Source organism: Acanthaster planci, linkage group LG02 (assembly GCF_054643075.1).
Source record: "Acanthaster planci isolate LZ-2023a linkage group LG02, COTS_SCS, whole genome shotgun sequence".
Taxonomy (NCBI): domain Eukaryota; kingdom Metazoa; phylum Echinodermata; class Asteroidea; order Valvatida; family Acanthasteridae; genus Acanthaster; species Acanthaster planci.
In genome coordinates, this window is record NC_141778.1 from 4,271,500 (window position 1) to 4,298,749 (window position 27,250).

The 27,250-nt window shown below is 39.6% G+C and overlaps 1 protein-coding gene across 1 annotated transcript in view; it reads right to left on the reverse strand.

The window, feature by feature from the left end:
* The window catches only part of LOC110975275 (uncharacterized), a 30,251-nt gene extending 7,456 nt beyond the window's left edge, over positions 1 to 22,795 (reverse strand). Inside the window, exons 1-2 of the mRNA XM_022227617.2 lie at positions 22,442 to 22,795; positions 15,407 to 15,642 (exon numbers count right to left, since the gene is read on the reverse strand). Of these exons, the coding sequence (XP_022083309.2) occupies positions 15,407 to 15,642; positions 22,442 to 22,643 (438 nt within the window). The 5' untranslated portion in view covers positions 22,644 to 22,795. The remainder of the gene's footprint in view (positions 1 to 15,406; positions 15,643 to 22,441) is intronic.
* Positions 22,796 to 27,250: the final 4,455 nt, after the last annotated feature.

Below are 27,250 nucleotides of genomic sequence, written 5' to 3' on the forward strand. Positions count from 1 at the left end.
ATATAAATAGAGACATGAACAGCCACAAATCAAGACCATTATTATCGACCTTTAACCGATTTAAAAAATCGTTTCTAGCCGACTTTGTCAAGCAGTATAACATTCCATTACTACCACCAAAGCGCAAATTACACACCAACCCAGAACTAGTCCAATCAATTCGAGCTAGCCAACAACAGTTCAGATATCTCCCACGTCAATCATATCATCAACTTTTACAGACTGTCCAAGCCAATCACATACCCTTTGATATACACGCGCAGAATCCTAAAGAAAGATCTCATCAAAGCAATTAAAGCTTATAGTCAACCGGAAGAACTTGCAGAAGTAGACATTAAAAGCGTTCGGCGCTTTCAGGGTAATTTTAGCAACTGGGAATTGATACCTCGTTTCTTTGAGTATGACTTGGTTCACTTTTTGGACTTTTACAAGAGTTACATTGAGAAGAAAGCATTGGACGAATTTCGAGAACTCGGCTCTTATAAATTGCAAACGGCTCTCAAAGTTCAGTTCAAATTGGAAAAACCCGAAAAGACCGAACTTGGCACCTTTACCTTTTTGAGCAAAAATAACGTAGTCATCTCTGAACGAGACATCAAATATGCACTTGCGGAGCAAAGACAAAAGCAAATCGAACAGAGAGAGTCTGGTTGGGTCTTTGATAAAGTAGTCGCCTTTTACATCAACGTGGTAAAGCATAATCCGGTGGGCGCAACTTGCATTCCGTTACCTGAACAACTAGCCCGTAAGAAAGCATTCATAAACGTTCAAAACAAAAATGATCAACAGTGCATTCGCTGGGCATTGAGAGCAGCTTTAAAGTTATACACAGACAATGTCAAAAATAAATTGGAAATCAAACCAAGATATAAAATACACGAAGACAGACCTTCAAATTACACGGACAAAGACGGTTTAAATTTCACAAACATAAGCTTTCCAACACCAATTTCACAAATTCCACGAATTGAATCACATCGATATGAAAAATGAAATGAAAAAGCACATCGATAAAAATAAAGAATCTGATTGCCAATGTTCAATTCCAAAGGAGCCGAAAACAAAGAACGAAAAAGCCGCTTTTAGTTCAGTAAACGAATCTGGTTTTAGGGAGTTGCTTTGTATGGCACGCACAAAGCCAATCAATAATTTCAGCAAAGTTAGAGACCACTGCCACCTAATGGGTAAATACAGAGGCCCCGCACATGCCAACTGTAATCTCAAGTTAAGAGTCGTGCCTAATCAAACGCCTATTCCCGTGATTTTACACAATCTGGAGAAATATGACGCGCATTTAATCATAAAGGGTGTGCGCGAGATCAACGGGAAGGAGATTAAAGTAATCGCTAAAACACCGAAAATTACATTTCGTTTAGCTTTGGGCAACTATGGTTTCTCGACTCATTTTATTTCATGGCCGCTTCACTCGATCGGTTGATTAAAAATTGTTCCCCGGATGATATCTAGTTACTTCGCGGAAGATTCCCAAATGACACCGACATGCTTTTAGAAAAGGGAATTTATCCTCATAAATACATCGACTCCTTTGACCGATTTGAAGAGATTAACTTACCACCAAGAGACGCATTTTATAGTAGCTTGAAGCAAGAGACAATTACAGAAAAAGAACACGTAAGAGCGCAAAAAGTATGGCGAACGTTCAATTGCCAAAACCTGGGAGACTGCCACGATACGTAGAAACGGATGTACTACTACTGGCGGGTGTATTTGAGAACTTCCGTCAAGTGTGTAAAAGAAAATATGGCCTTGACCCAGCCAACTATTACACTTCACCAGGTTTATCATGGGATGCGTTGTTAAAACATTCCGGGGTTAAATTGGAACCGACTATTGACAGACATTGACTCGCACCTATTTTTTGAAAGGGCCAAACGAGGCGGCATTTCTAGCATGGGTGCAAAGCGCTATGCAAAGGCAAATAATTCGAGTTTACCGGACTACGATCCAAATATGCCAACACATCATGTATTTAGACGCAAATAATTAGTAACTTCAGTAGATAAACTCATAGCCACTTTAGGCACACTAATCAAACATTACCTACCTGCAACTCGGTCTCCAGTTAAAAGAGGTTTACCGTGTAATGTCGTTTAAACAGGCGTCTTGGATGAAGAGTTACATTGATAAAAACACCGAATTGCGTAAAAAAAGCCAAGTCTGATTTTGAGAAAGACTTCTTCAAATTGATGAACAATTCGGTATTTGGCAAGACGATGGAATACCTGAGATACCGAATCAATGGACATCTATTGAAGGACCTTCAAGACGCAGATCAATATAAGAAACTAACTTAGTAAACCAAACTACAAATCGACTACGCTCTCATTCGTCGAAAGGTATCGCATAAAGACCAAGTTAAATAAGCCCATTTACTGTGGCTTAAGCGTGCTAGACCTGTCTCAGACGTTAATGTATGACTTTTACTATAACGAACTGATAGCCAATTTTGGCGACAAAATAAACTTACTTTATACAGATACCGATAGCTGCTCGTTCAAATTCAAACTGAGGACCGAAACGACTACTTGGGTAAGAAGCGCGGGCTATTCGACTTTAGCAACTATCCACCTACGCATGTGATGCTAAAAATAAAAAAAAAGTAATCGGTAAGACGAGGGACAAATTTGGTGGCAAAGTGATAAAGGAAGCTATTTGCATTCGACCAACAATGTACTCCATTTTAACGGAGGACCAAAATTTGAAAAAAGTGAAAGGAGTCACTAAAGTGGTAACCGAAACACACTTATCGCACGAGGCTTATAAAAGATACTTATTTGAACGGGTACAGCATTATAACACACAAAAGCTATTCAGATCAGACAAGCATCAATTATACACAATCTCGCAAAATAAACTAAGTCTGTCCCACTTAGACATGAAGCGGTACATATTACCAAATGGCATTGATACATTAGCTTATGGGCACTGTCAATCGGCCATTAGCGGATTTAAGGCGACTGACCTAGAACGCGCCAGGCAAGCTTCACAAGGTCCCAAATTTAAATCGAAAAAACTACGCGATTCATTCATTTAAGAATGGGTGTATAACTCTAATTTCAAAAACAAAGAAAAAGCTCTCAATTCGGTTATTGCGCAGTTAAACTTGGTCGGGAGGTAACTCGGTGTCTTTGGGTACTAGGCTACTTGAAGCTGTTGTCTTACGAAACTCCGTTTGGGCCCGTTTAACACATAGTATAAAGTAGGTCCCGTTTTAATCTTTTTACCAAATTCATTTTTGGAAGAAACAAGTTGTAAAAAAGTCAGACACGTTATGAAAAATCAGCATTGATCAAACGATTAGAAGCCTGAAAGGCGTTTTGATCCTGTTCAAAGATCCGGCCGTTAAAAATCCCCAAAGATTCTATTATCCGCATATAAGTAAAACTGTGGTCACGGTAGAGGGTAAACCAAATCAGCTGTATTCACAAGGGCTATTTGAATATCAACATTGGACAGAAGTTAAAGTATCTAAAGGACCAATATGGACTTTGGTTAGACTTTAGGAGTTCGGACGACAATGAAGCACACGGATAGGGTCGGCCCTTGGGAGGTGGAGGTGACATATCGATAAAGATGGAAAGGGAAGCAAAAACTGCAGGTCCGTTGACAATGTACGTGTTTTTGGTAATGGTCGCGCAATTGACGGTAGAGGACGGGAATTTTAAAAGTTTGGTTTATTAAAAAAGTATGAACCAGATGTACAAGAAGCCACACTGTGCATTAATCGTAGGTAAAACGGGAAGTGGGAAGACCCAGTGGATATTAGATTTATTAGAAACTGAGTATCGCTTTACATTTGAAGCGATCGTGATCATATGCCCGACGCTAGTTAAAAATAAGACTTATTTAAATCTTCTATGGATATACACAGACGAAAATGTACTTATATGTGACATAGATCTGGAGAAACTCGAATTAAACAAAGCTATTGAATTATATCAAAAGGTGCTCGATGGTACACACACTTTATTTATCGTGGACGATTGTGCTGCCGATCAGTTTATTAAATATCGTTAAAAAAATCTGAAGGAAGCAGTACATGGCTTTCAGTGGTTGGCATTTTAACCATTCATGTTGGTTATTGTCGCAAAAGTACAACTCTGTGTTGAAGGACTACAGTGAGAACACGGCCTGGATTGCTATGTTTTATTGTAAAGATCGAAATTCATTTGATCAATGCTTTGACGAGAACAATGTAGTGCCCGATAAAAAAGGGCCTCAATTAAAAAGCATTTGAGAGATGTAAGGTTTAATCAATTGATTTTAAATACCGAACCGGCGGTCGATTTTTCACTTCAATAAAAATGGAAAAATTTTACAACTGCCTTAAACAAATAAGTATTAAATCTGAGATGGAAAACAAAACTTGCACAATCTGTGAAAAGTCAAAACAAGATTTTAGAACCAAGTCAGATGGTACCATGAACCGCTGCTGTAATCAATGTAGCGATAAAAAGCTAGAGAGAATTAACAGAAATAGGTGTGAGCACGGGAGAGCAAGACGAAAATGCAAAGAATGTGGAGGTGCTTCAATCTGTGAGCACGGGAGACAGAAGAGTCAGTGTATAAAGTGTGGAGGCTCTTCTATCTGTGAGCATGGCCGACAAAGACATCTATGCATTGAGTGTGGAGGCTCTTCTATCTGTGAGCATGGCCCGACAAAGACATCTATGCATTGAGTGTGGAGGCTCTTCTATCTGTGAGCATGGCCGACAAAGACATCTATGCATTGAGTGTGGAGGCTCTTCTATCTGTGAGCATGGCCGACAAAGACATCTATGCATTGAGTGTGGAGGCTCTTCAATCTGTAAGCATGGTCGACAAAGACATCTATGCATTGAATGTGGAGGCTCTTCAAACTGTGAGCATGGTGGACAAAGACATCTATGTATCGAATGCGGCGGCTCTTCAGTTTGTAAACTTGGTAAACAGAGGCAAACTTTTAAAATTTGTGTAGATCTGATTAAAGTCACAATCAAAAAATGGATTTATAGCTGTCGCCGAAGCGATAAGAAGTACAACCCATTCGATCCCGATCACTTCATTGATACTGATTTTTGTCGCGGATTAATCGAAGATTATGAATACTGCTATTATGAGGATTGCACAGTTAAGTTGCAATTTGAAAATCATCAATCTGACCTGGGTACCATTGAACGGCTAAATGGTAAAAAAACTGCGTAATTCGCTGTTATAGTTGTAATTGTAAAAGGACGTCTGACAAGCTAGCTAATAATACAATGATCTCGCAACTAGCTAATAAACTAGTTAATAACAAACTCATAACATCTGAGGAGGTAATTAATAACAAACTTACAGCAATCTTGAGTTCACTAATGAGCTAACTGATGAACAAACTTAAAACAACTGACGAGCTAATAGACAACAAACTTAAGCTAACTGACGAGCGTGCTTGAGCTAGTTTTTTAATTTTATTATAAATAAAGAGCAGCAATGTTACAGATCGTCCAGGTAGTTATAGAACTAGTTATCGCAGTTAACCTGACCTACTACACCCACAATTACCTCTGAATTAAAGGTAAGTTTAACCAATTTAAATTTAGTTTATATAAATGGACCAATCAAACCAAGAAACCGTCAAAAATATCCTCGCCGGTGCAAAATCAAGCTCCGAATCTAAACCAAAGACAGACTCTGTTCAGTAGTGGCCTCAGGCGAAAGTAAGAAATACCTGGGCAAAGAATACTCCGTTAAAGACATAGAATCTCTTACCACTGCAGACTAGGAAAAATTATTTAATTTATACGAGGTTCGATTCGGTCGAGAGATCGTCAAAACGTTGGGTCATTCGATTTTAATTAAGCTTATACGCCAGGCTTTTACACATCGCATGTCCGGTAGACCTCCTGGGCTTCAACGTCGATTTGAAATCTGAAGATGCTCTAACGAAAGACCTGAACGACGATCCCATCATTAGTCAAACCATGGGACACTTCTTAACTGAACTTTGTTACAAGTATGGGGTTTATCTATCACCACTGATAGCAACTTTAATTACAACTAAACATTTAGACATCAACAAGAATCAGTGTATTATAGAAGAAGATTTCAACAGAAGAACAAGTATCACAAGCACCGACTTAAGCACCAAGTCCAGCGAAAGCGCAGGTATAGACAGTAACTAAGACTAAAACCAAAGATCCAGAAAAAATTAGAACAGGGTAAACGCCTGGCAGAACATAACAAAAAGATGAAACAGCAGCTCGTCAAATGAAAGCGAGCGAAGCTAGTGAAACGAGTGAAAGTAAAATTTACTCGGCGTGCATCGATAACCAGTATTTAATTTTGGGCGGCCTGGTCATTGGAGGAATGTTACTGGCGTTTTACTTGAAAAAGAAGCCCGTTGAATCAGCTCAAACAAAAGTTCCTGAACCAATAGCAACAACCAAAGCACCTGTGCAAGAAGTTTTGGACATGGAGTAGTAATTATAAAAACCGTATATAATAAGAATGAGTAACGCAAACATTAACATAAACGGGATCGCTAACACGGTGTAGTATCGTAGTGCTGTAGTATCAGCAATTTCCATGGGTTTTGCCATGCTTGGTAAAAGGCTATTGAAAATTAAACCGCCAGATTTGGATCGGTTGTCTATCGAAGACGTAGCAAAAATGACTGCAATGGCCAGCGGCACATTGACTACCCAAGGCCGGCTCGTGGCGCAAGGTGTATTACCTGCAAGTTTGCCCAGCAGTTTTCGGTTTATTATAAAAATGGCAGAAGGCGGATTTGACCCTGAAGAAATGCCCCAGTTGGATCAAGATAAAGAAGAACCAAATGAAGACGATTTGGAATGGGATGATACATTTGACACAATGCCACAAGAAACTGCTTTTGTAGAAGGTCAATATTCAACTTTGGCAGAACCTACAGGCGATACATTAGAACGAGGGAGAACGGTATTTATAAATATTCCCAAAGTAAACAATTTCTATGATTTTTTTTAAAAAGCCGGTCGAACTGACGTACCAAATTTACCCAAGTATGAAAATTTTGAATGGCGAAGCGCAAAAGGCCTATTTTACAAAGCCGTTGGTAAATATGGCGATGTGTTGTTAACCAGCAAAACAAAACCCCGCTTTATTTGTAAAGCTTGACACAATCTCAAAAAATGCTAGAGAGGCTGGTTATTTAGGAACAGCATTTATTCGAGATGAATTAGGTTTTCGCAATTATAAAAGAAATCTCCAGCAAGCGGAAGCGGCTTTAAACTCTATTCAAGTTGAAAACATCGAGATGGAAGAACTTCCCCAAGCAGCAGACCAAATCAGTGACAACGTAGAAGAGCTTACCAAAAACCAAGAGGCACAAACCGAAGGGCTAAATTATAGACAACTCGTTACAAACGGTTAATTTAGAATTGATTTTAAACCAGGGAAAATTGGACGAATTGGACGCAAATTTCCGCAGGTTGAAAACGAATTTGAGGAAGCGCAATCTGAAAGAGAACGAGCAGAGCTTCGGCAGCAATTGGACGAATTTACGAGTGGAGAGACGTGGCAGATTAGAAGTAACCAACAGAAACACAGATCAGATACGAAGTCAATTTAACCGCATCAAAGAAACAATTGAAAAGGTAATGAATAAAGATACAACTTTACGCGAGAAGATTTGAACATTGTTTAGAGAACAAGGCGTCACGATCGTAAGCATTTTGACGGCTTTCAGTTTAGACGTAAGTACCATTGTCTGTTCTGTCGTAGCTGCCGTCAGAGCTGCCGGAACGCTTAGCCCAAGTCCCGCTCCTGAACCTGAACCTAAGCCTCCGTGTAAAGGAGGCGTAACAGACTGGATCAAACGTCAAGTGCAAAATTTGGCAAATGTATTCAAGAAACTGGGTTGTCTGCCTTGGGCGCATTACCTGGCATTATCGGTAGCGTGTTGAGTGGGCTATTTAACGTGGCGAGTAAAGCGGTCGGTTGGATTGCCGAGCATTTGTGGACTTTGTTTGTAGGTGTCGGTGTTTTGATTTTGACTTATGTGCAGAGGATGTATGCCGGCTCAAAAGATGTAACGTGAGGCAAAAAAAATTGAAACCCCCTTCCCAAATTTGAGAAGGTGGTTTTTTAATGCTTTTATTTTTTAAAGTTAAGTTACTACTTGCACAACATGAAACCTAGCCCACCGAGTATAATGACTCCTTCGGTTGATGATAACTCTTCTTCGTTGTGAATGTCTAATGGTTTCTTTGGCGCGGGTAAAGGTAACGTAGGGGCTGGGTCTGATTCTAGGGTCTCAGGTACAAGCTTACTTTCAGGCTCTATAATTGACATTGAACTAGAATTCACCGTTGGTACATAGCCAGTCTGCATGTCTTTGGTTGCAATTTGTAAATTGTTATTATAACCTTCAAACGTACCGATGCGCAAGTCCATGTCCGACGGAGCCAAATACAAACTGGATGCGACTACAAAGGCGTTTTTGCGTATTGCAAAGAATCTTGAAATTGATTGTTCGAGGTCGGGCTCTGAATTTATTAAAGATTCCACGATTGTTATAAATTGTAGTTGAGCGTCTAATCCGGTGCCATGGGCTAAAACGCTTGTCTTCGTCTGAACCTGAGCACCCAGTAACACGTAAACGTAAGCTCAGATCGATTCGTTTACTTTTGTGATCCCCACGTCTGTCAAATTAGACTTTTTAGGAATGAAATCCCACCAAGCTAAGGTGACCGCGTTTGACCGTGTATGGGTGATCGGTATCTATCGACATTTATGTCAGACCCGCGTTAGTCCCGCTTATTATGTGCATGTCACACTTGTTATAATTTTTACCCGGGACGAACTTGGTTCCTGTACTTTGCTATATTTTTCGTTCCTCTTCGTTAGCCGGCGAATCCACAGAGCTTGCCGCACATTTTCTTAAAGCTGCAATTTGCCTACACTTAACCCCCCAAAACCCGTCGAGTTTACCCAGTGTATAAGAAGCAGCCCCCAATCCGTTTGATACGTTGTCGCGAGTTTGTTTGCAGGACATATTTGGGTCAACGTTGTACGATGTACAAGTGTCTATAAATTTGCGATGATCGTAATTGTTGTGCAATGCATCAAATACATCGTCGCTTGGTATCTGCATCACTCAATCGTAAAATATTTTCCGTACTGTATAATACAGGTGAAAGTTGAATAAAGCCGACACGTATGGATTGGAATCGGACAGTAGATCAAAGCCCACCCCTCGTGCCGTCGTCGCGCAGTATATCGCGAAATTAAATTGGTTTTGGTAAAACAAATTGGTTCAGTTGCCCAACGATTGACTGCTTCGCCCGTTTTCACTCTCGGTAATTTATACCCGTGCGTTAAATTTGGAAACTCGGATGAAAACCAGGTGTCTTTATCGACTACGATTGCCAAATGACTAAATTGTCCCATCTTTTAAAGAGCCTTTTTAAAAAGGAGGCGCGGTGGGTTTATTTCTCAGTAAGCCGGAGGCGGGTCATCGTACTTGACAGACTTGTGCAAAGTTACTCGCCAAGTTTTTTCATAAGATCTTTTTAAAAAATTGTGGCCCTTTCGTTGGCTAGCACTTCTGCTTTTTCATTGACTTGTCGTTCAAATTCCTCTTTACTCGTTGATTTATTTTCTTGTAATTTTGTACACATTAGTGCAAATTCCTCCTGAGACACGTCACCGTCTTCAATCGCGTGAGACACGTATTTGTCGATGGTGTTTAGCTTGGCATCTGCGAGCACGCGGATTTGATCGTGCTTTTTAGTTTTGTGGGCGGATGGCGTGCTTTAGCATCGCGTAAGCCCCAAATGCGCCGATGGCGAGACCTTCCATTACAAGTCCTACGGGTCTGGTGATGACTCCCATAATGGCGGGGATTCCTTTAGCTGCCGAAGTGGCGCCAATCGCTTCAACACCGTTTTCCACGTAGTTTAAAGTGGTTAATAGCCTTTCAATCTTTTTGTAACTGTGCTCACGTGCGTCGCGTTCTCTTAAGATCTGCGATTTGATTTCTTCGATCTTTTTGAGTCTGTAGACTTTAGTCTCTGCTTGTTCGGCTGAGTTTAACTGTGGATACTTACTCAAATCCGGATACATGATTGACTCGACGTTTATTTTGTCATCTTTTTATTATATACGTGTTTTTAAAAGGTCCAACTCGATTAAAATCCCATCGCCTTTGTTGCTTACTAGTTCACCCCGCTTGTTTTTTAAAGAAAAAGTCAAATCGTCAATGTTTCTGTCTCTTACCTGTCTATATTTCTTTATTATCTTGCACAATAACCGAATCGCCAGATACAGCAGCTACAACGTCCAACATGTCCGAAGATTGCCCGTTATAAAAGTTAGTGTTTGTATTTAACTGTTTGCAATGAATAAACACACATTTCAAGGGGTTTAAATCAAATTACCTTGATAAACAGTCTTATAAGAAAGTCTATCTCTGGGCAGACCCAACAGCTTAGCTACCTCTTTATTTAGCACCAATCTGAGTCTTGGGTCTAGAACAACTAAAGTCACTTTCATTGTCTCCGAAAAAACTTTAAAACTCACACCTGGAATAGCGTTTAAAATAAAATTAAATCAATCTATACCATAACAACCGGGCAATAATATTATACTTCCGCTTGTATCTTCGGGTAAACGTTCAAACGTGTCTTGCCCTTGAAAACTATCAAATATATCGGCGTCGAGTTCTCTTAAAATAGTTTCTTTTCTTGGATCACGTATTAAAAAGCTTCCCCCTTTTATAATAATAAATAGGAGGTTTAATCCATAGATATTTTACTTTTCTCTCAAATGTTACTTCGGATAAAGAAAGTTTATTTATTATATCTTTATGAAGTAACCTGGCCAATAAACGTTCATGTCCTCGTATTACTCCTTCAATTATTATTTCCTTTTCTGCGTCTGTTGCCCCTTCAATTTTTTAAGAACCTCACCGTGTAAGCCTAAAAGATCAATTTGTCTAGTATAATGATTACCAGAAGCACTTGCTATCTTTCTATCACTAAAGAACTTTTCTGAAGTTTGTCTCGTTGCCTCTGCCAGTGATAGAAAATGGCTTTTTTCGTAATTTATAGTATGGACAAATTTTTCCCAATTACGTGTATAATAATATGTATCTCTTACTTTCCGCCATACATTAGAAAGGTAAATCTCAAATAAATATATTAACCAACCAACTAACGCTTGCGTCGATTGTTTCAATTTAGCTGCAGATTGTTCTAGATATTCATTTAATAAATATTTGCCTACTGTGCCATTAACCATACCTTCCACTTCCATAAAGAAATTGAATAGGTTAATTTTTACGTCCCACTCAATTTCTGTGGTTTTTGTCATGTTGAAATACTCGGAGTATAGCAATCAAACCAATCCACGTTGTAAAACCCCAGAGGAATATCACTTCCCTGTTCACCAGCTTCTCTCTTGTGCAAGCAATGCATAACCGGGGCGTTTGAACCAGACCCAGTAACTAAAAGAGTGGGCCTGGGTTCGGTTTGAGCGGCTCTGATGGTCCTCGTTTTCTCCTCGTTGTCGTTGCCTAAAAATCCTTTTGAATAAATTCTAAAGCGATGCGACGGGCTTCTGTGTATGTATCAACTTGGCCTTGGGATAACAGTATAAAATCAATTAGCGTGTCGTCTTTCCCTTTACCCGATGCTTCGGCTTGTATTGAAGTTAACCTTGAACGTTTTATGTTAACCTTTTTATTTGATTCTCAAGGTCAGTTATTTTTGGTTGACTCTGTCGTTAAATTCTGCAAAAGACCCTGCCTCGTAAGCTCGAATGTAATCTCTTGTCACGTCGTAAAGCAAAACCAGTCTGTGTTTTCATTTACATCAGAATCTTCGTCTTCGGTTTCGTCGTCTGTGTTTTCATTTAAATCAAAATCTTCATCTTCGGCTTCGTCGTCTGTGTTTTCATTTACCTCAGGGTCATCGTGTTCATATTCACATTCTTTGTCTTCTTCGTCTGTGTTTTCATTTACATCAGAATCTTCATCTTCGGCTTCGTCGTCTGTGTTTTCATTGACATCAAAATCTTCATCTTCGGCTTTGTCGTCTGTGTTTTCATTGACATCAAAATCTTCATCTTCGGCTTTGTCGTCTGTGTTTTCATTGACATCAAAATCTTCATCTTCGGCTTTGTCGTCTGTGTTTTCATTGACATCAGGGTCATCGTGTTCATATGCACATTCTTTGTCTTCTTCGTCTGTGTTTTCATTCACATCAGAATCTTCATCTTCGGCTTCGTCGTCTGTGTTTTCATTCACATCAGAATCTTCATCTTCGGCTTCGTCGTCTGTGTTTTCATTCACATCAGAATCTTCATCTTCGGCTTCGTCGTCTGTGTTTTCATTCACATCAGGGTCATCGTGTTCATATGCACATTCTTTGTTTTCTTCGTCTGTGTTTTCATTTACATCAGAATCTTCATCTTCGGCTTCGTCGTCTGTGTTTTCATTGACATCAAAATCTTCGTCTTTGTCTTCTTCGTCTGTGTTTTCATTTACATCAGAATCTTCATCTTCGGCTTCGTCGTCTGTGTTTTCATTTACATCAGAATCTTCATCTTCGGCTTTGTCGTCTGTGTTTTCATTTACATCAGAATCTTCGTCTTCGGTTTCGTCGTCTGTGTTTTCATTTACATCAGAATCTTCATCTTCGGCTTCGTCGTCTGTGTATTCATTTACCTCAGGGTCATCGTGTTCATATTCACATTCTTTGTCTTCTTCGTCTGTGTTTTCATTTACATCAGAATCTTCATCTTCGGTTTCGTCGTCTGTGTTTTCATTTAACTCAGGGTCATCGTGTTCATATGCACATTCTTTGTCTTCTTCGTCTGTGTTTTCATTCACATCAGAATCTTCGGCTTCGTCGTCTGTGTTTTCATTTACATCAGAATCTTCATCTTCGGCTTTGTCGTCTGTGTTTTCATTTACATCAAAATCTTCATCTTCGGCTTCGTCGTCTGTGTATTCATTTACCTCAGGGTCATCGTGTTCATATTCACATTCTTTGTCTTCTTCGTCTGTGTTTTCATTCACATCAGAATCTTCATCTTCGGCTTCGTCGTCTGTGTTTTCATTCACATCAGAATCTTCGTCTTCGGCTTTGTCGTCTGGGTATTCATTTACATCACAATCTTCATCTTCGGCTTTGTCGTCTGTGTATTCATTTACATCAAAATCTTCATCTTCGGCTTTGTCGTCTGTGTTTTCATTTACATCAGAATCTTCGTCTTCGGTTTCGTCGTCTGTGTTTTCATTTACATCAGAATCTTCATCTTCGGCTTCGTCGTCTGTGTATTCATTTACCTCAGGGTCATCGTGTTCATATTCACATTCTTTGTCTTCTTCGTCTGTGTTTTCATTTACATCAGAATCTTCATCTTCGGTTTCGTCGTCTGTGTTTTCATTTAACTCAGGGTCATCGTGTTCATATGCACATTCTTTGTCTTCTTCGTCTGTGTTTTCATTCACATCAGAATCTTCGGCTTCGTCGTCTGTGTTTTCATTTACATCAGAATCTTCATCTTCGGCTTTGTCGTCTGTGTTTTCATTTACATCAAAATCTTCATCTTCGGCTTCGTCGTCTGTGTATTCATTTACCTCAGGGTCATCGTGTTCATATGCACATTCTTTGTCTTCTTCGTCTGTGTTTTCATTTACATTAGAATCTTCATCTTCGGCTTCGTCGTATGTGTATTCATTTACCTCAGGGTCATCGTGTTCATATGCACATTCTTTGTCTTCTTCGTCTGTGTTTTCATTTACATCAGAATCTTCGTTGTCGTCAATCATTAGGTCTAATTTTCTCAAATCAATGTCCAATTCGGTTTTTACATCGGGTTTGCGATCACATGGCGTAATAAATCTCACTATTTTTGTAATACTCAGTGTCGGTTTTATCATTATTTACAAGTATTAAAAACGCTTTATTTCCCAAGTCTATACAGTTGATACAAAAAGAACAACCAACACAACTGGTACATTCGATACAATTTGTACAATCAAAACAACAATCACATTGTTTGCATCCAGTACAATCATAACAGCTATCACATCGTTGACATTCAGTACAATAAAAAAAATCGGTGCATTTGTCACAACCTACACATTTTTTGCAATAGTTACATACATTAATAAAACGACAATCTGAACAACGATCACAATCACAAGAATCTATAGCGTTATTAGATCGGGTCACATTTTTACAAAAGTGACAGATGATGTTGTTTTTAAAACAAATATATGGCAGCCGTGCTTTGGTTTTGGTATTCATGTTTCTATTAAATACACATTTACTTAAGGCGGTTTCAGATTTCAGATTCAGTTTCGTGACGTCCAAGTCCTCTAAACGCTTGCAATGCTGATATATTTGAAATGATATCGTCATTTGTAACTTTCAACGTGGCCGCCGCTACTTTATACCTGACACTAGCACCACACGACAGCGAACCGTGGGTTCCGTAACGGTACACGTCTCTTGGATAAATGAATGACTGAGCATCACATCTTTTGTTTATAAATTTACCTATATTTGACGAATTAACGGGTGTCTTTCCATGGTTAAATAACAAGGTATAGGGATCTTTTTTTAACGTACATTCGGTTTTTGTCTGTGTACCCATGGCCAGGTTTAACGGCGTATTCGATCCTATTTAAATCGTCGATATCGCGACTGGCATTATATGCGTTTATTGTGCAAGATGGTATGTTAGACTTTTCAGTCGCTTGTTCTTCAATAAATTTGTAAACCGCTAAATTTATGTGAACGAGTATGTCTACAGTAGGCTGTTGTAATTGGTAGAATATTTGTCGGCCCGCTATATTTTCCAACGTTTTATCTCTAACGCCATATTTATACAGCGGATTTATACCGTAACAAGATTCTCTCGTCATAATCAACAGGCGTTTATCTTGACCGTTGTGGCGATAAAAAATAGGCGAGCTGCACACATTTGCATTGGCCTTCTTTAGTCGCGGGTTTTGAAATGGTCAGTTTACTTGCATCAAAAGGACCGTAAACGACATTGGGATCGCTGTTGTTGGTATTGAGACACTCGTGGTCGTCAGTTACGATGTATGTTTGGTTTGACATGTTTTTATTAAATACACATTTACTTGAGGCGGTGGTCACGAAAGTCCCCCACGTGTGAAAGATTATGTGTGTGTATGGAAAGTCCCCCACCTGTCAAAGGTCAATGTGTGTGTATGTATGGAAAGTCCCCCCCCCTGCGTTTGAATGGGGCCGACCGATGTAGTACAGGAGGGGTGAGTTGATGAAGCGTGGAAACAGGGTCAAACACAGTGGTTCCTGTTACTGAAGTTGTATTCGGGTTGAACGTACCAGATAACCCCCAATCCCCAAAACGCAGAACCCAAAGCTTCAATTGCTTGACTTACCACAAGTCCGGCATTAGGGGTGTAGTTTGCCGATGGTGGGTGGCAGTGCTCGGTGTAGTCTACGCAGCAGTCGTTAAAAAAGGTGCAGGCTGGATCACATTGGCACATGGCACCAGCCAAGGTGCCGACGGTGCTGTTGAACGTTTGGAAGCGACAACCAAGGCTTCTGCACAGGTGGCGTTGGGTGCAAATGCCAACATTTGTTCCACCAAGGTCCAGCCTTGTCACGTGATCGGCTGAAAGGGAAAACACTGATCATGCACGTCTTCTGTATCATCTCTACTTAATTAATGTGAAAGAATGATACAAGAAAATGAGCATAAATGACCGTAATGTGGCAGAGACACAGAGATCCACTATTAATCTCTCCAATAATTTTTTTTCAGATCAATCTATCCCCTTTTGAGTTTCCCTCATGTAGCCTAGTAGCAATGGGTGGCGCCAGTAACCGATTTTGAATACATATACAGTACTTAGTTTGGGATTCACAAGCTGCGGTCCTTTATACTAAGGAGGCAATAGTCAGAGGAGTCTGTTTTTCGAAATAACGCACTGCAAGAGTGACTGAAACATTTAATCATTGCCAGGCATGTACATGATAGGCCCTATACACATATTAAGTCAAAAAAATCGTCGCAATACAGGAAGTAAATCTTTATATAGTTAACGGGGAAAACGGCGCAGATGGCTATAAGCAAACAATTTCTTTTTGTGAAGCCATAATAAAATCGTTCCAAGAAAATTTTGGGAAGGAAGTTCAGTTAATCAGGTGGTGCAGGAAACACTGTGCAACGGGCCCCTCGTGGTTTCGCTCATATGATGGCAGAGAAGACTGCGTTGCTGCAATCACTATAATGGAGAGCACTCTATCAATCACCGTTATCGTGGAAGGAATGAAGAATGCATCCATGAACAGACAGCTGGGATCATGCATTAACCGTTGCTGTTTTCTTGGGGGGGTCACATTAATTTTATAATGATCTTTTACTAAACGGTGGTTAGAATTCTGAGGTTTTGTTTGTTATTGACAAACAATACACAGCAATGTTATGAATTATGCTTTTATAAAACACGTAATTCCTCGTACTGCACGTATATTTTCCGAACCGAAATTAAGGGTTCTAAGGAGGTTATTTATTATTTGCGGCCACAAAATCTTTAGGGGACTTCTTTTCCTGTCGCAACTCTCCTATATACTTTAAAGCTTCAATATTCTCGTTAATTGCAAGCATATCCCCAATGCATTTCCGTCCAATCATTAGACGTTCTTGGTCTGATCGTGTCCCCCCTTTTTTATTTAAAAATTTGTATGAGAGGGGCACTCTGCCCTTGGCATCCGGCGGCACCCGTGCTCCTAAATCCCAGACATAGGTTCGAGAAAAAAAATCCAAGAAATTAAAATTTACACACATGCAAATAGTACCGGAGTAAATGGTGCCAGAAATCTGAGGGGGTGGGGTGGGGCAGGGCGGAGCGGAGTGATCACGCCTTTGCTTCCGGGGTAATGAGGGGTCAAATTTAGTTACAGTTAAATGCTTAAATGAACCTCAATACCTTCGTCCAGTCTTCCCAAACAGTTCTGGAAGCCTTGCACAAGCAAAAACCTTGAGGTTCTGCTATGCTTTCTTTCGTGACGTCATTGAGAATCATCAAGTAATTACCAGTCATTGTACAACTGATTGCAGCGGGAAGTCACATGACCTCGACTTTGGGGTAACCGGAAGTGAAATAATATGGGATTATAACTCAAAACTGAAGGACTTTTCCAAACCCAACTTAATTCCTATAAATGTTAAGCATGGGTTGCCCGCTTGCGACTCGTCACTGTTATTCTTTGTATTTGAGATTCAAATTTTATGGAAGTGGACGAAAACAAGACACAACAAATTTTCAAAAGAATAATTTCATCCCAGAATTTATCAAAGTGGCACTCTAGAGATGATCGGTTTCGTTGTTTTTTAACTTCGTCATTTTATACATGTATATAGCAACGAAATCACTCAGCTAGGTTTCCGATGACACACATCAAAACTCTTTGCCGTTATCCAACCATCCAAATTACTAGTTTGTAATTAAACCAAACACGTCCTGTCCGATGTCTTTTTAAATTTGTAGACAAAAATCATGAGCTACTGTATGCGGGACGAGAGATTTCAATATTTGGGCAGCGTTGTAAAATTTGCCTGCATATAGGAAATGAATACGACACAACTAAAAAACAAAATCCACGTGACGTGCCCCATTCTTGAAATGAACCCAACAACTATACACAAGCTCCTGTTTATTTGTTTTTAGACTCCAACCATGGTCCCACTGGAGCCACTAGTGGACTGCCACTGTTCATGCAAGAACTGTCTGAAGTTTAGGCGGGTTAATGAATAAAAATCTTCCTGTTTCCATTAAACGGCTAATGTTTCTTTCGTCTTGGCTAGAGTCGCACGAACGTGGTGACGGGTGGAAGCTATTTCCATGACTACAGCCCTTTTATTTATAACCTATCTTATTAAGCTCAACAATATTTTCTAGTAAGTCTTACGTTTATCCATAGGATAGCAGGAAACACTGAGAATGTGTGAATTATTATTCCTACAAGAGAGATTTCCTTACATCTTGCTACCGTAAACCTTTCACTTAATTTGCCACCTTCACCATGAAAAGCTCCAAAGCTAATGAATTGCCCTTTTAGAGGGTTCTGAGCATATGCATTAAGGGGACAGGCACAATGAGAAGTTTATTTTATTTCGAATTATCTCGAATTATTTTGTCGTTCCCTCCAATAGGGCAGCATACAATGGCTATTTCTGTGTCAAAACGCCTCTAAAAGATGTCCCGATTTCAGCATAGTAATTTTTAGAAAATTTATAATTGTAAATTACTTCTGACAAAAACGTACCCTACATTGGTATTGTTATTTTGAAATACTTAACGTGAACTAAATGTTTTCTATTTCTGTTAACCTTTACTGTACAAAATGTTACAAAACTTGTGTTCCACATAAGGAACTTCAGTCACGCCCCACAAGGTTTTGGGGTGTTTGAAATTATTTTGCAACCTTTGGAGGTTTTTTTCTTTAGCTTGAAATAGACTGGTTGCAGCATACTTGTACTAATGACTTGTATACCATGCAAAATATATTTCCATGACAATGGTTTTTATTCAGTGTCTTTGTTTATCTTCATGAGTGCTCTTGAGTACCGAATTAAGAATGCACCGCCCAAACTCGGTCGTGTTGTGCATAGAGCCGAGGACCATGCATCTGCTGATACGAGCACATTGTATGCTGCACAGACATCAGTCGATTTGTGGACAGTATACAATTGGGCATTGTGAATTGTTAGCTCGATTTCTAACGACAGGTATTAGAAATACGTTTACAGAGTTCCCTTGAATGGGAGTTTAGGTTATAAGTGACGTGAATGACTTCTTATTCCGACTTGTGTTTAAAATTCCCATTACAAGTGGACAGCAATCGGAAAGAAAAAGGCAGACTAATGTTGTTGGTAGATTAACAGTTAACTGGTTCTGTGAAATGTACCATATCGACATCCACCTTGCACTTTTTGTAAATGTAGTGTGTAACTTGTTGCCCCAGTTTTGTGAAAAGGGATTGAAATGTGTGACCAGTTATTGGAGGAGGATTGGAGGATACGTTGGAATCGATTCCTGCACTCTTCATGCAAAGAGTACGAGAATGTATCCAACCAACCACTCCTGTATCCAGATCATCACCTCTCCTGTTGAAGAGAACGTCAGAAGTACTACCCTTAGCCGAGTCTGATCGCATAGTCCCTTCCTTTCGGAATTGTTCCTGAATCAGCGGTTCACAGGCTTGTTTCCGTACTTCTGTTTGTGCGAGATCGCCCACGTGGGATCTGGATCTGTGTTCGGAAGGAGCGTCCTGATGATCGTCAGTCTTATATTGCATAATGAGTAGCTTCCTATTGTGTCATGTTCATTGTTGTATTAGTAATTGCCAATTAGTTCTTGTTGAATTTTGATACCTTTGAATCATTAGTGTGAGTCAACCGAATTAAATTCCTATTAATTGGAACGGTAAATCTTACCCAAAACAACTGTTTTACATTTTTGATATTATTATGTCGAACCGGTTTGGAGGACTTGGGGATTTCCATGAATGAATAAACCTCGCGAAATAACTAAGAGTACATTTTGCATCACAAAATCGTATTACAACAATTTACAACCCCCCCCCAAAAAAACACTCTTCACATTTAAGGTATATACCCTTTTTAAAAGCATCTGGTTTTTTGAAAATATAAAGGCTACATAGTTTAGTTCAAAAAGGTAGATCCCGCATTAAGCACTGCACATTGGGTATTCATAAAGTGTAGCCACCTGTTAGCAGGTCATGTTACATGCATGGAATTATATACAACATAATGTATAATATACGATAAGAGCCTTGGTGTATTATACGTGTATATTAAAGCTGATAAAGACGTATCAGCCTCTCACGGACATAAAAAATATGTAGAGACAAATTGCAAGGTAGCATTAATTTGGCTACGTAATTGCACAGGTACAAGCACCTCATTAGTCTCCATGAATTAACCTTATGTTCAAGGTTTGTTTTGCTAGTTTGATGCTTTGGGTGTATTTTGTTTTATGATGAGTATTTACATATTCTTGGAGAAAAACTGCGGTGTTATCTCGTGAATAAAAACCTCAATTTTACATATCGATCTGTGCAAACAATTTGCTGGAATTGTTCATATAGGTGACTGGCTTAAAACTGCACTTCATTGTTGTCTAACTACATATCTTTCATAACACAGCAATCCACCAATTAGCAACCGTTTCCCAGAAATACTCTAGATGATCAATATTTTTTCAATTTGGATAGTAAACTTTTTAAATGAACAGCGTCTTCAGCTGCATATAAAAAGCGTCTGTAAGAAAATTCATCGCTAGGCATAGGATCCAAAAAGACTAGTAACACTCAGTGCTCAAAACCCAGCCTCTTCCCAACCAAATTCATTGCACGTACCAATTATTTTCACTATGCGTGAGTAGTTTATACATTTTTGCTGTACATTTTTTGCACGTTTGGCCCCCAATTTTTTCTTATCTCTTTATATTTAACAAATGCCCTGTGGATCAAGTAAAGAACATTCAACATATTCCTTGCAAACTCACCGCACCCCTTCCAATTTTTAATGTAAGCCTTAGTGCCTATAACCCTCCCCTGTCATTCAACACGGAACTACTAATAAATGTGAAATAAATCCAAACAATTATAAAAAAAAAACCAAAGTCTCTCCAACACACCCATCCTAAGATGCACGACAGCAACGCCAGTAAATTGTTCATTTTAGTACCTGGGCCCATTTCCACAAAAGGTCCCAAGTGCTGAAGGCCTACTAAACGAACGAAATTTGGGTGCACCATCGATGTGTTACGACGCTCACCAACTTCCTACCTGTGGTGTAAGACGAGTTTAGTGCAACAGAAAATGTCAACAAATCTGTTGCACCATCACAACTTGCGCATTGGCAGGATATGGATTTAATTCAGATAAAAAATTACGTCTAGTAGGGAGGTGACTTGAATAATTAGGGCAAGTATATGTGCCAGTATGTCCGGTTGGAAGACAATGGCATCTTTGTTAGTTTCACCAAGCAAATACATGTATAGCAAACAATGCATCTGTATGTTTCAACATCATCTGCAGTGTTAGTCCAGGGAATCCCCACCCCCAGGGTAAACGAAACGAAATTCAGCCATTTTGATTTTTCCTGCTGTTCCTACTATTTTTTCCTGAGATTTCGGATAAATAAGCATTATTGGTTTTCAAATGAACATTTGAGATGGAACACGAGTGATCTACTATCACACTGGTCATGATTTTGCCCTTTGAAAGCAAGAAATGTGTGTTGAAAACTATCAGCAAGTAAGTAACCAAAAGATTCGGTGGCCGAGAGGATAGAAAACCATACGAGACAGCAATCCTACAAACCGTTATGGGTACGAGGATTCACTTAACTTCACTTGTTGCTCCAATTAGAAGTATAGCAACGAAGAAGCTGAGAAAAACACAAAAGTCGGCTCAAGCAAAGTTAGTGTGTTGAATCAATAGCTACATTATTTCAACTCAGGGTTATGGGGGTTCCACCACTTCGGTATAGGTCTATGCTACTTGGTGTTATACCCATGTTCAAGGTTGAATTGGAGAAGTCCGTGATTGCGTCAATAGCCGTATGATTCGGCTTCTTCTGGCGATCCTTGTATGGTTTTCATTGCCATGCCACTCGCTTCCGTCGGGTTATGCATCCATCTGATCGTCATACATGTGCTCGTCTTCAGTAATAATCCAAATAAAACTTTACAAACACATTGCTACTGGAGAACGCCATGTTTGTTGATATTTTACACCGAGACCCTGGGCTATAGAATGTGACTTAGCGGGTGCAGTCCAGGCCAATCTGAAGTTTGAAAAAAAAACCAGCTGCACTTGCCTTGTGCAATGGAAGGTAGAGCTTTAAAATTCCTGCACATATCCTTTGAAAGGTAGAAAAAAATCAAGATAAAAAACCACCTGTTTGTTCTATTCACACTTTCACCAAGGTTTCATCTTGAACACATTTATCCAATAAAGACGCCTTAATTTTCCATATGCGCGCCTTTCTATTAGGCGTCAACCCTTGAGCCAAGCGTTGCGGCCGCATCCAACGAATAGGAGTATTATGCCAATAGAGTCGATTTGTGTCCATGAAAGTGAAACGCATGAACGTATTGTGTGTGCAACGCACCCCTAAAACGTACATTATGGAAAGGCGCGTAATGTGTTCCATGTGATTTTAGATTAAACGAGGGTGGAGGTTACTGACAACTAGAACCTGCTCTCCGTGCAGAAATATTCTAACCAAAATTTTTTTGGATAATATCTCTGACCGACGGATGGTCGAATTTTTCTCCCGAAATTCTGGTACCATATGCATGCACCAGGAAGTACTTGAAGTTTCATTCTGTGGTAAATGAAGCAGTTACCACTAACCGCCTGACACTTAAACTCACCCTCTATTTCTCTGGACGCAGTAGGAGCTTGGTCCTCGATCGCAAAATCCGCGCCTCCTGTGCCCGTGAAGGACTGGGGTCTAGGTGCATCAGTGGGTGAAAGTGGCACCTCCGTAGGTGCTGTAGTATTTGCAGGCGCTATTTCTTGTGCCAGTAGGTAGGACACACCCACAGTGAAGAACAAGACATGTAGACCAGCCATCCTCACCGCCGCAAACACCGAATGTAATGCACAGAATACTCAAAGCCCTTGCGTACAAGAACCGCACACGTCACTGAGCATCGCTTTTTTTTTTTACATTATTAAGCATGCCAAGATTGATGGCACGCAGACGAATTAACATGCACAACACTCACTGCATAAAATGTACGTTCACCGTTCTGTCATAGGTAACGTGCAGTGGTACCTATCCCAATGCATTGTGACCGCCAATTGATGGACGCACGAACACTTCAAAGGGATGGTTCTGAAGAAACGCATGGCTGCTCGCATAAGCCGTGTGATCTCTTTTTCTGTGGACAAGTGGTCCTATTTGACAGCTCACAGATTATAACCATTTCAGTGGAAACTGAGGAATTAAACTTTTTCAGAATTCATTCAAGTCCCTTGGGGTATTTCATGTGGCTCTTAAATTAAACGAACCATGCACATAATGAATTTTCATTGTACACTTTATGTAGGCCTATCACTTTAATGCGGGTCGCGATGTGCGTTTGCGGAATGTCGAAAGCAACAGTGGTGATTTTTATAACGTCAAAACTGCAGGCGAAATCCCAAAGCAGACAAAGGGACAGGAAGGGGCCATATTCCATCCACGTTACCATCTGTATGTAAAAAGTGACAATCAGGCTTTACTGTGCATGTAGGTGATTTTGATGGGAAGTGATCCCAAATCAAAATAATAATAAAATGATAATATTGTGCAGAAAGCTTTAGTAGATATGAGCACTCACAAAAGCTGCTGAATTTGTATTGTTTATTGGCATATAGTATCATTATCAAGAATGCTTGTGAGTTTATCTTGTCATTCTTAAGCTTACATGGCAAGCTTACTTCATCCGCAAGTAGTTCCAAGATTGCTGCACTCACTGTTACTTTCCTGGCAAAATTCCCTTGAATTATTGACTAGACTAACTGGCAATCTTAAGTGACGTCATGTTTTTATGCTTTGGACATGGAGGCTGCGCGTCGTTACTTGCTTCGCGTCCTCTTGCGTCCACTTATTACTGGAGTTCAGAAATCCGGACTTGACGAATCTGCCGGCCGTTTGTACACAGCGAACAGCTCATCTGCCAAAATAGGCAGCAGCTAATCAAATTGCCGGACTTCTTCCATACCCCCGTTGTAATGAGCGAGTCTACAAGTCTGACTACTTTGATTGGTGGACATCCCGTATATATGTACATGTAAATGCATTATGAATAACTACATATCACCGACGGGGTGGGGTTTCGAATGGCTCATCCGTCAAGTCGGACGTAGTGTACACGTTGTACCATTTTAGACGTTGACGCAGTAAGTTGCACAAAAGCTATCATATTGGGCGCCTTATGAGAAGTTATACGAGAGGCCTAGCACTACGACCGTGTACTGTGTATGTGAAGGGTGGCTGACTGAGGACGAGCAACGTAAGTCCGACTTGATTCAAGTCTACTTGAATGACGAAGTTATGTATTTGGCATGGGCGTAAATCCCGAGGTGAGGCTGGGGCTGTATATCCCCCACCTTTTTTTAAAGGGGGATATATACTTCTTTTGTGATGAGCAAAAAGAAAAAGAAAGTGGATCATGAAGAATTTTCAGGATTTTCAACGACCAAAATTTTTGCAATATCATTAACGGAGCTTGTTATGTGAAGCATTTTTCTCGGAAGCACTTTTGTATAACCGTTGTTTTCGATGAAAGTGTTAGTGTTATTTGATATCCCTTTCAGATTATGTATGTCAAAGGGTGCATTTAAAAAAAACTTGAGAATAATTGTCCCTGCTTGTCTGGAAAACCAATCTGTGTTTTGTAGGTGTAATGTCACTTGGGAGTCATCTCAAATCTCGTCCGGGATAAGTTGTGGGAAAATTGTGGGGAAACTGAATCCTTTCCCCACAATTTCCCCGCAAGTAGCTGTGCACTTATTGGGGGGAACTTGTGGAGGAATTTTGCATTAGTAGGTCACTTACTGTGAAGGACTGTTTACATTACCAGTGGGCTTGTAACAGGTGGTCAGTAGTTAAGTGGTTTGCGGTTTCTAGAAACTGACCTTGGATCACTGAACACACTGACTTTCTCTGCAGTCATGCTTTCAGTGTTGAAGACTGAGTCAGATAGTTTTTTGGGGAAAATTACAGACTTTGTTATTTCCTATTATTATATTAATTTGTTACACTAACTCAGCAAATGAATAAGTTCGTTATCTCTGCCCCTGTTATACCTCCGTGATTATACCCATTCAGTTCTGAAGTCATTTGTTGATCAAAAATGCAAGGTTTCAAAATTTGTGGGAACTTATATCACACAGTTGATTTAATTCACCAGCACAAAATAAATTGAGCATTAAAAGATGTGGTCAAGAAGTAACTAATATCTATTATCCTGAAGACGAAATCAAAACACGGTTGAGTTAATTCATGTTCTTTACAGATTTGAATTTATCGAACTGGCGTACATCATTTCCACGTACTCAAACTTTCCTCGTTCTATGAATTAATTGCCTCATTTCATGAACCAAAAATTTAACTCACCAAGTTACATTGAAAAAAAACACAGTTAAATTAACAGTGACCTGGACAAAATTGTTTCGATTGTAAATCCAAGAAACAAATCAAATCAAAACATTCACTTTTTCATTAGACTGGTTGCAAATTGAAACTGTGCATTTCTCATTTTTGCTAATACATGATGTGACATTCTACTTTCAAAAGTGTACCACCAACAATTTTACAGTATTACGCATCCTCGGAAATGCATATCCCACTCAAAAACATAGAAAATTACATAAAAAAATAAAAAACCACAAAAGAAGATCCATAGCCATTCAAATTCAATGCAAAGCATGGTGTGTAAATCTTGTGATGCTCCAAAGTTGTGTACCCTTTCAAAACTACTGCAGTAGTTGGGACTTTGAAGAGCACTCACTAAACTCAAGCTTTTTTTAGACAATAACAAAACAATCCCTGCTGATGTTAATGTATTTTAAGTAGGCTGGAAGTCACACACTTAAAAAGGCAGTTTAGGAACAATGACATAATCTTTTGTGTTGTTAAGAGAGTTGAAGAACTTTGTTAATTGCATAAGAGGAACGTTTTCCTTACTCCATTACCATCCCATCAGATAAAAAATTGCCACAATCACACTACAAACCATTCCATACAACTTCAATGATTCCAGTGAGCGATTTAAACTAAGAAAACACAGCGAGTAACCCTAATTTTGTGCATATTTTGTGTTCACACAGAGTCTATTTTGAGGATTTAAAAGTTAAATTTCAGTTCTCTAATGGTAGGCTACTGTAGCACTTTTAAGATTTTCTGTGGGAAGAAATTCCATATCATTCACATGATATTGTTTTGAATGGCTCTTAAATTTCCCATCATGTGCGTGACCACTTTAACACAACATCATCACAGGTTGGAAGAGAGGCATATACATGTACACTGTGCAACCACAAGGCTGCCCACATCATCTAGACTAGAAAGCGGCTGTAATTCTTTCACTAATAGTTTATCCTTCAGCCTTAATGGGATCAGAATTTATCCCATGGGAGTTATTCTCCCTACTACACTGCTGAAAAGGTTAGGGCATGACTCATTTTTTTATACACTCTACTGGTCACTGAACTGGATCTTTTATTGCTGCTTTCCAATCTTGCACAAAGTTTAATTGAAATTAATAACATTCTCGTTGGACAATCATTATGCACTATTCACTTTAACTTTTTGAAAGGTTCCAGAATTGTCTGATCAGCATTTGACATCAACATTTTCTACCCAACCTTCCTTATATTATGCCAAGATTTCTTTTCCTAATAAAAAGATATCGAGATTGTTTGAGATACAAATTACAGGGCATATTGTTCATGGCCTTTTGTCCAGTAATATCGCCAGATTGAATGCATATAAAGTTATAAGAGCCTGAAGAAGTACCAAAGCTTTTCAGCCAGATAAAAAATTAAGCTTTGAATTCTTTATAAGGGTCAAAATATATTTATTTCAAGTGATACAGATAAAGCAGTTTCATGAAACTGTGTAGGGAGGAAGTTCTTAGACTTGCAGTCTTTGCCTGTGGCTCGTCCGTCAACAGAACCACAGGTGTCCTTGAGTGGCCTGCCTGGCCAAAACCGCAGAGGGGGGGGGAGGAACGTGTATACAAATACTGATAGCTTCATTGCGGGGAGATTGTAGAGAAAATCTCTGCAGCCTTCAACATTCCACCGCAACACTCTACCGCAGTTTTCCCCCAACTTATCCCGGACGAGATTTGAGATGACTCCTTGGGGATCATTGTTCAGTTAATTGTAATGTTTACTTTATGAACCAAAAATTAATTTGCTAATTGAAAAGATGTCCGAGAAAGGGTTACTAGATGCATTATTACCATATACAAACAAAAAGGGGTTGTCGGGCTGGTGGAGTGGTTCTTTCCTCGCCTTCCACCTCTGCGGGCCGGGTTCGATTCGCGGGTCGGTCCACATGTGGATTGGGTTTGCAGTCCCTACTCTGGATAGAAAAAAACCGTAACCCCTTCTCACTGTCTCCTCTCTGTCAGATTTCTTCAGGCTTGTGAGCTACAGTGCATAGGGCACTTTTGAGGAATCTT